Source organism: Daktulosphaira vitifoliae, unplaced genomic scaffold, assembly GCF_025091365.1.
Source record: "Daktulosphaira vitifoliae isolate Bord-2020 unplaced genomic scaffold, ASM2509136v1 Scaffold_1, whole genome shotgun sequence".
Lineage (NCBI taxonomy): Eukaryota > Metazoa > Arthropoda > Insecta > Hemiptera > Phylloxeridae > Daktulosphaira > Daktulosphaira vitifoliae.
Genome location: NW_026099572.1, coordinates 18,848,558 through 18,859,117, shown reverse-complemented (window position 1 = coordinate 18,859,117; position 10,560 = coordinate 18,848,558). Strand labels below are relative to the sequence as shown.

The following is a 10,560-nucleotide window of genomic DNA, read 5'->3' as shown; positions in this document are numbered from 1 at the left end:
AAAAAAAAAATTTATTTTACCATAACTTTTAGCTCAATTGGTAAGTTTGACATTGACATAATTAAATAGAAAATTTTATGACAATTAAAAAAATTGTATCGTTAAGATCAATATGCAGTCAGAAAGTTTTATAATTACTATTTATTGTAAATTTATTAGAAAAGCTCAATATTTTTTTGCATTTTTATCGTAATCGATAACTTAAATAGAAGTAATGATAATAATTTCCTAGTAACTTTTGTTGTTTAATAAGATTCTACAATTGAAATATTGAGAACTTAATTAATTTTAATGATTTATTTTAACTAAATGAACCAATCAAAACAAAATTGTTAAAAAGATTTACTCAATTGAGCGTATTATAAAATTTGATTATATTTGTAAAAATCCATTGTTAATTCAGGAGACAAAACAATCAATTTTTTAGAAATGATTTATATAGCAACATGTTACAAAAAAATTTTGTAATATTATAGTTTAGTAGTAGCACACACAAATAGAGTTAAAAAAATTATTAAATTACAAACTAAAATTATTTAATTTTGTAGTTGAAACCTATCATATCAAACTTAATTCGTCAATAAATACATTGAAAACTTTAGAAATGAATGATTTTAATTGTTTTAATGGAGAACATGGAATAACTAATTGTTTAATCGATAAATTAAAATTTTTTTCAATATTTTAGGGTAATATCTTCAACTAGATACGAATTGTAGTAATTTGACGTATCGTTGAAAAATGTAGGTCAAGTTAGAACAGAGAAATNAAAAAGTAGGTCAAGTTAGAGCAGAGAAAATAAATGATAGTCACAAAAAAATATCTTCTCAGCTTTGCATCGAAGCTAAAACTTAAAATATAGTAAAATAATTGTAATACGAATAAGATATTTTTTCTTGCAAGGGGCGACTAAAGTGATGGGATCCTCGATCTTTATTGAAGTTATTGAATCTAAATGAGATAAAAATCAAACGAGTTAAAAATTTATACTAACTTAAAAAGAATTAAGAAAAAATGCAAAAAATTCATTGCCATACGCGGGTTGGAACCTCGTACTCCAAGCGTGTAAAACATAAGTAATTCCAACTCGATAACNTAAATAATTATTCAATAAACTATTAATTATAATGTTTGGGAATCACTGTAAATAATTAATCTTGTTTTGTTTTTCTCAACTACCGCCTACCTAAACACACCGATACCGACCGTCAACCGAATTCGACCATCACCGAAACCACCGTAAAAGAACATACCGACCGTTAACTTTGAAAATCATAGCGAATATCGTACGTGTGTGCATTAACAATTCGTCGTCGCCGCCGTCGCAGTCGTATCCAAACAGCAAAGGCAAGCGTTATATTTACTTAATTATTTTGTTTTTTTTTTAATTAATTGTTTGTATTCTGATCCCCCCATTAATTGATTCCCCTTAGTTTTAAGTTCCTGGCCAGGGTTAATGCATATATGAAATTTTCTTTGGTTAATAATTAATTTATTGTAACTACGTGAACATTGGTTGATTATTTATTTATTTTCAACTTTATTTTATTGTTTTCCTTTTCAATACCTTATACAGTCCATTAATGACCGTACAGTAACCGTACGTCGCTATCGTCGGTTGAAAAAATGGGCTATTTAAGCTAGTTCAAATTTCAAAGTTATTTTTCTTGACTTAAAAGAAGTANTTCAAATTTCAAAGTTATTTTTCTCGACTTAAAAGAAACAAACATATTTAAATAAGTTTAACTATCTATACTATATCAATTTTTATTTATATAATATTTATGAAAATCTGTACTCCCCTTGTCAGATATTTTAAAATAAAATAAAATACAAAACCCAGAATTTGTATAACCCAATAGCATATTTTTGCATACGGTAGTCATTTTTACCATGAAGACAAATCCAGAGGTCAAATTTTTTTTTTTCACATTAAAGTATATTACATAAGCTTTAATTTAAGATATATTTAAAAGTGTCAGTATTTCCGGAATACTTTCAAAAATTAAATTGAAAATATCGTAGTAACAATACGCATGTTTAAAGTTTTGACCCCCCTTGTTAAAGGGGTATGATCCGATTTACAAAAAAAGCGTGCCAGATGAAAGGGGTATATAAATATTTATTATAAAAAAATAATAATATAGATCCATATATTTTTCCAAAAGTTATATAAAATATAAATTAAATAATATAAAATATAAAATCGAGAATTTTTTTCACAGAAATCGTACATTTTTCTTTAACTTTGATGTCCTTTTTCACCACGGAGACAAGTTCAGAGGTCAAAATTTTTTTTTTTGAATTAAAGTATATTACATAATCTTTAATTTAAGGGATATATAAAAGTGTCAGTCTTTCCGGAACATTTTCAAAAGTCAAGTTGAAAAAGTTCTACTTTCTATACGCATTTTAAAAGGTTTGTCACCCCCCTGTATAAAGGGAAATGGTCCGATTTTAAAAAAAAGTATGTCGAATGAAAGAAGTATATATAAAGTATTTATCATTAAAGAATAAAGTTGATTCATGCATTTATTAAAAAGTTATAGCAACATAATGTTAAAAAATGTAAAATATAATATCAAGAATTTTTTCAAAAAAATAACATATTTTTGCATACGATAGTCATTTTTACCATGAAGACAAGTCCAGAGGTCAAATTTTTTTTTTCAACTTAAATTATATTATATTAGCTTTAATTTAAGGTATATATAAAAGGGTCAGTCTTTCCGGAACATTTTCAATAAGTTAATTTTTTGTAAAAAAGTTACCATTTTGAAACCCTTCCTGTGGGCTGTTAAAGGGTCAAATGTTCACAAAAATATAGAAAATGATAGGTAAATATCTAAGGTATCTATAAAAAAAAAAATTATATTGATTCGGTCATTTTTAAAAAAGTTAGGGCAATTTTAAGTAAAAAAAAATGAAAAAAATATCGAAAATTAGCGATTTTTAAATTTGTAATTTTTTGGGGGATTTTCCCCGTTTACGGGGAATGAGGGAATTTTTGAGGGTAATGTCTTCAACTAGATACGATTTGTGATATTTTGACATATTTTTCATCAAAATCGGTTCAGTGAGAGCTGAGATTGAGCGTATACAGACACAAAAAAAAAACACATTATAATAAAATTAAAACTTTCTCAGCTTCGCATCGAAGCTAAATGAAGTATAATGTATTATGTAAATCATAAGTTATACGAATTGTCAGTTAGATCTGTTCCACCCAAGTGTATTATTATTCGATTTTAAACAATTATTATGATGGTTTGGTCAATTTAAAAAATTGCATACTTAAAAATATATATATGCATTATCTAAAAAAAGCTAATAGGGTAATTCTAAGATCATTTACGGAATCAGCAATCCTAAATTACATAGAAATATCCTCTCATATACCTGCAACTGAAAATTTTTTTTTTGTTGGCCAGGGTTATTTTAATAATTGTAAAATTAATTTTATGATAAAATCACTCAATTTTAATATCACACAAAATTATCATAATAGATATAGTTTTGTACCACTTTATTAATTGCCTTATTTTATAATATCACAAATACAAATATAAAATTTCACTAACTATAAGTGTCTGGTAAATTTTCAATGCTTGCAATACAGATCCTCAAATCTTCTACTACTTCATTAAATTTAGTCTCGTGTAGATCCCCCTGTTTAAATAAAAAGTGTGAATGTCGAATTAAAAGTTTATTAATGCATTCAAAAAACTTAAGAGTTAGTTCTAATATAACTGTAAGCTTTTTTTTTATTATTAAGAAATTAGTAGCAAACAAAAAATGATAACGCATTCTTGACCAAATTTTTGCCAGTTAATTGACATAGTTCCAACCCTAATTTGCGATTTAAAATTATTTAAAAATTTGGGTTTAAACTACAAATTCATCATTAATTTGGTTTTCATAACATCGGAATCAATAATAATCTGTTTCAATGTGCCATAATTTATTTTTATGGTAGTTATAAAAAATAAAATTTCTACGCAGGTCATTCAACAATCTATGACAGTAAACTTACATAGAATATAATAGTATGCGTTTATAATTGACATGAATAATGATAAAATATATAATTTTTGTATATTAAAAATACCGAATTGTATCTGTGATAAATGACTACAACTGTAGGCTAAACAGCAAATTATCAATAGAAAATTGGTTAAAAATAGTTTAACTTTAACAAGAAATAACAAAACAACAAAATTATTAAAACGTTTTTTTTATTATATTAATCATATAATAGAGGTTCCCATTAAAAAAAATTTAATTTTTTTTTTTATTCTTGAAGTATGAAAAAAAAAATTATCTACATATTATTGTAAGTTTTAAATCAAACAATATTTTCAATTTCATTATTAATTTATTAAACTTATGAATCATAACATAAATTTGTATTTTATATTAATATTTTGCTAGAAAAAGTATAATTGAAAAAATGATAAGCCAATAATTGATTGTTTAAAATTATTTTTTAAGTAGTAATTAAAAATGTGTTTCTGTAGTAGCACTAATTAAATTGTTATTAACGAAAACCTTAACTGCAATATCAACAAATTGGTATACCAAAACCTCACTGAAATCGATAATTTAAGAAAAGTGAAAACCGAAATCCTACGGCGATCCATAAAATTATTTCTGTTTTTAGGCTTGATATTTACTTAATTTTTTTTAAATAGAAACATGTTACTCACGCAACAGCAATCCATCTGATAGGTTTCTATAATCTATTATACGCAAACATATATCTATTTTAATTTATTTTATACATATACATATACATTCATGTATGCATATTAAATTTAATTCATTGTATACAGTACTAATAAAAACAGAAAAAAAGAACATACATATCTAACTATACTTAAATGTAAACTATAACTATCATGCCAGAAAATTCAAATTCAAAAATTATAAAAATAATCTTTTTTAGGTTATGTTTATATTTGGGAAGCAAATGCCCGTGTCCATTAAATGCCTAATGATAAAAAAAATTATAACCCGCACTATATTTTAAAAATCGAATAGTTATTTAAAATTATAAATATTAATTTAAAACTAAAAAGTATTAAAAATATTTAATTAAAAAAACCACAAAAACCATTACTAAAAAAAAAAAATCGAGGTTACCTATTTTTGAAACAATGTTACCATTATCAACAATAAACACATACTGACACCCCGACTGAAAAAATAACCTCTTATATACCCCTAGTGACGATTATCATTTTCTTGATTTTTAATGTTTCTTTAACGTTTACACGTTTACGTGTTCTTTAAATTTAACTCTAATTTCTTTTTGTTTGTCCTATGTAAATAATTTTGAAATTACGTTTTCGTTATGACAATTAAATCTGGCTATTTCTCTTTTAACGTCCAGATCTTTATCAAAATCTATTTTATTCATCGGAATATTAACTAATCTGTAAACCATACTATTAAATCTGTCATTTTGTGTTTCAAGCTGTGGTTCATACAACACTTAAAAAATAAAAAATCTTTAAAATGCATATAAAAAGTAGAACTTTTTCAACTTAATTTTTTAAAGTATTCCGGAAATACTGACACTTTTATATATATCTTAAATTAAAGCTTATTGGAAAGTGTATGGATCATTTAAATTTTTTTATGAGAAATAGTATTTATATCCCTTTTTCATTTGACATACTTTATCTTAATCAGGAACAGCAGATCTGATAGCTTTTGTAATAATCCACCAATTTTTTTAAAATTAAAAACTATCTAAAGATTTGCATCGAAGCGTTTCTTATGATAGTGATTTTAATCACTGTCAGATATCATTATACTTGATTCAACTATGCCACATCACCACAGTCCCGCGACCCTCATGTGCTGGGTTTTTATGTTTACTATCCATTTATACCTTTGTTAAAAAAACTTTGCTTAAACTATGAATAATAAAGAAATATAAGTTAATTTTAGGTAAATCATTACATATATTATAGTCTAAATCAGTTTAGGCTCAACTAAAAATTTAGTATGAATTTCATATTAATTTTTTCAAATCATTTGTATTGAATAAAATTATATTTTTATTTTAGCAGTATATACAGCTTGTACAAAGATTTTTAAACAAATAAGAGAAAATACTTGCCATTAAATAAAACGTGAATAAAATAAATAAATTCATTTTATCTTGTAATTATAAGCTGAAAGTAAAAAAATCGTAAATTTTTGTTTTTAAATGTTAATTTGAAAAGTGTACTTTCTTTCTAATCTTTTTTTTTGTTAAATAAATTATAATTTTTGTTTTTCTATAAATGACTTATAACTTAAAATTTATTTTAAAACATACATTTTAGCTTTGATGCGAAGCTGAGAATATATTGGTTTTATTATGATGTAAAATGAGGTAAAACTGCCATAACTTGCTTAAAAGTGAACAAATTAATATATTTTTTTTCTGGATAGATGCATAACGTCTTTACCTGTCTTTTAATATACTTTTTTTTATAAATCTGACCCTTTGCCTGCCCACAGGCGGATTTAAAATGACAACATTTTCACAAAAAATTAACTTTTTCAACTTATCTTTTGCATAATAAAGTAATATACTTTATTATGGAAAAAAAAAATACGAACATTATTTTGTTTTCACAGTGAAAATAGCTACCAAATGCTATTTCTGTGTGAAATTTCTAAATTTTACTTTTTACATTTTTTACTTTATAATGCTAATTTATATTGCTATTTATAAAGTTATTGAAGAGTGTATGGATTAACACAATTTTTTTATAAGAAATAATATTTATATCCCTTTGTAATTCGACATACTTTATCTTTATGAGGATATTAACAAAGAGCAGATCATGTAGCTTTTGGAATAATCCACCAATTTTTTTTTAATTAAACTCTATCTATAGATTTGCATCGAAGCGTTTTTTTATAATTATTTTAATCACTATCAATAATATCATTGTACTTGATTCAACTATGCCACGTCGCCACTGTGTCGTGACCCCTTGTGCTGGGTTTTTTTAATAGTACCAATTGTTTTTCTGGAATTAAAAAATGCAGATAGTAATTTATTTACCATTAAAATAATTAGATGTACAACTGTAAAAATAAAATCTTATTAAATTTGTTTAATTAAAATCTGTTTCTGAGCGTGTTATTTTTAGAAATATTACAAATTATATGACTAAAATTCAAAAAAGTAAAAATTGTATGAAACATTATTTATTAAAAAATAATTAGACATAAAATTATTTAACGTTTTGAAAAATAATATTTTTGAATCTTACATAAAAAAACCCAGCACAGTGTGGTCGCGGCATAGTGGGGACGTTGCATAGTTGGGTCCAGTATAGATTTAATCTGACAGTGATTAAAATCACTATCATAAGAAACGCTTCGATGCAAATCAGTAGATAGTGTTTAATTCTAAGAAATTGGTGGATAATTACAAAAGCTACATTATCTGCTAGTTTCTTATTAATACCCTGATTAAGATAAAGTATGTCGAATGAAAAAGGGATTATTAAAAAATATTATTTCTCATAAAAAAATTGTGTTGATCCATAAAAATTTCAATAAGCTATAGCATTATAGAGTTAAAAATATAAAAAATAAAATCGAGAATTTTTACACAAGTTGGTATATTATAGACTGGTAGTAGCACTNAAAAAATTTGGCATATTATAGACTGGTAGTAGCACACATAAATAGAGTTAAAAAATTAATAAATTATAAAGTAAAATTATTTACTTTTGTAGTTGAATACTTTTATCATATCAAATCTAATTCTACAATAAATACTTTAAGAATATTAAAAATTAATGATTTTAATTGTTTGTATGGAAAAAGCTGGTAAAGCTACTTTTTATTTGAATAAGGAATATTTTTTTGATTTTTAAGAGTAACAGCTTAAACTAATCATTAACTTAAATATCATAAACTTAAATGAATCATTTGACGTATCCTTGAAAAAAGTAGGTCTAGTGAGGGTTGGCAAAATAAATCGTAGCCACAAAAAGAACCACATAGTAAAATAATATTAACATGAATACAAATTTCTTCTCACGAGGGGAGACTATAATATAAATTCTATTCTAACTCAAGAAAAATGCAAAATATTAATAACCACAGACGGATGATTTGAACCTCGTACCGTAAGCTAGAAAAACACAAGTGTTACCGACTCGGCAACTGTTCGTTGCTTTCGCCGCTTGATAAAATTGGCTATTTCAGCTAACTCAAATTTAAAAATTACTTTTTCGACTTTAAAAAAGTAAAAAATATTTAATAAGTTTAATTTCTTATGTCTTATGAACTTTATTCTATGTCAATGAAATTATATAATATTCATGAAAGTCAGTTTATTCCCCTAATAAAATATTTTAAAATAAAATAAAATACAAAACCCAGAATTTTAATACAAAAATAGCATATTTTTGAATACGAAGCGATTTGCACATAGAAGATAAGGTGTCGGGACAAATTTTTTTTTTTAATTTTATAGTACATGACAAGCTTTAATTTGACATATGTTTAAAGGACGCAGCATTTCCGGAACATTTTCAAAAGTTAAGTAGAAAAAGTTAGTTTTTGTAAAAATGTTGTTATATTAAATCTCCCTGTGAGCAGAGTAAGTGTTAGATTTTCAAAAAAAAATGATATCAAATGAAAGGAAATTACCTAAGGTTTCAATATAAATAAATATTATTTCGATTAGTTAATATTTGAAAAAGTTATGGGAGTTTTAAGTACAAAAAACATTCCGATAGAAGATGATTTTTATTGCAAACATTACATTTTTTTTTAATTTCGACAGTTATTTGCACATATAAAATAAGGTGTCGAGACAAATTTTTCTTTTTATTTTATAGTATATGAAATAATCTTTAATTTAATATATGTTTAAAGGACGCAGTATTTCCGGAACATTTTCAAAAGTTCAGTTGAAAAAGTTCTATTTTTTGTACAATGTTTCAAAGTTTGAACCCCCCCTATATAAGGGGAAATTGTCTAATTTTAATAAAAAGTATGTCAAATGGAAGATGTACTTATAATGTATTTAGAAAAAAAAAAATTGTGCTGATACATGCATTTTTCGAAAAGTTATAGCATTTTTAAGTTGAAAATTAAAAATTGAAAATCGAAAATTTTAACACAAAAATAGTGTTTTTTTAACTACGGCAACCGTTTACATGCAGAAGATAAAGTGTCGGGACAAATTTTTTTTTTTCATTTTATAGTACATAAAATAAGCTTTAATTTGATATATGTTTAAAGGACGCAGTATTTCCGGAACATTTTCAAAAGTTCAGTTGAAAAAGTTCTATTTTTTGTACAATGTTTCAAAGTTTGAACCCCCCCTATATAAGGGGAAATTGTCTAATTTTAATAAAAAGTATGTCAAATAAAAGATGTACTTATAATAAATTTAGAAAAAAAAGAAATTTGTGCTGATACATACATTTTTTGAAAAGTTATAGTATTTTTAATTTGAAAATTAAAAATCGAAAATCGAAAATTTTAACACCAAAATAGTGGTTTTTTANTGAAAATCGAAAATTTTAACACAAAAATAGTGTTTTTTTAACTACGGGCAACCGTTTACATGCAGAAGATAAAGTGTCGGGACAAATTTTTTTTTTCATTTTATAGTACATAAAAAAAGCTTTAATTTAATATATGTTTAAAGAACGCAGTATTTCCGGAACATTTTCAAAAATTGAGTTAAAAAAGTTGTTATTTTAAATCCCCCCCAATGAGCAGGTGAAGTGTTAGATTTTCAAAAAAGTTATATCAAATGAAAGGAAAATATCTAAGGTTTTAGTTTAAAAAAAAATTATGTTGATTTGTTGATTTTTGAAAAAGTTATGGAAGTTTTAAGAAAAAAAAGTGAAAAAAATGACAAAATTTACCGATTTTTAAATTTGTAATTTTTTTGGACATTTCCCCCATTTTCGGGGAACGAGGGAAAAATTAANTTTTGGATATTTCCCCCATTTGCGGGGAACGAGGGAAAATTTTTAAATTTTTAAGGGTAATGTCTTCAACTAGATACAATTTGTGATCTTTTAACGTATTGTTAAAAGAAATCGGTCCAGTGAGAGCTGAGAAAAAGTAGTGACAGACACAAAAAAAAAAAATAAATAAATTAACACATCATGTTAAAATTAATACCTTCTCAGCTTCGCATCGAAGCTAAAATACAAAAAATAAAATAATATACATAATATAATATAATTACCTTATTAATTATTACTGATAATTGCTGCAAAAGTGTATTAAATAACTAATAACTCTACTTAAATACTTAAATTTATCATTATTTTAAAAACTACGCATGAAATTGTATTTTGATTAAAATAAATAGATGATATCATTATGTATCACAACAAATATGAATAATAATTTAGCTCTGTTTATTTAGTTAAAATTGATGAGTTTTTTGCTTAGTAAAATTTTTTTTACAAAATTAATTATTTACAATTATTTAAAATTTACAGTTATAAATGTATTTTAACAGTAAGTACTTGAAATCTAAACATATTTTAAGAATATTTCATATTTGTGAGG

The 10,560-nt window shown here is 24.5% G+C and overlaps 1 protein-coding gene across 2 annotated transcripts in view; it reads right to left on the bottom strand.

Moving 5' to 3' along the window:
• The window catches only part of LOC126896838 (uncharacterized), a 16,000-nt gene extending 5,693 nt beyond the window's left edge, over window positions 1-10,307 (bottom strand). Inside the window, exons 1-4 of one of the 2 annotated variants that reach the window (XM_050669954.1) lie at window positions 10,232-10,307; window positions 6,128-6,182; window positions 4,707-4,739; window positions 3,582-3,669 (exon numbers count right to left, since the gene is read on the bottom strand). In XM_050669954.1, coding sequence (XP_050525911.1) covers window positions 3,582-3,669; window positions 4,707-4,739; window positions 6,128-6,163 — 157 coding nt within the window. In that variant the 5' untranslated portion in view covers window positions 6,164-6,182; window positions 10,232-10,307. Of the gene's footprint in view, window positions 1-3,581; window positions 3,670-4,706; window positions 4,740-5,344; window positions 5,494-5,680; window positions 5,999-6,127; window positions 6,183-10,231 lie in introns of those variants that run through there. The other variant, XM_050669953.1, reaches the window with a different exon arrangement.
• Between the last annotated feature and the right edge of the window lie 253 nt (window positions 10,308-10,560).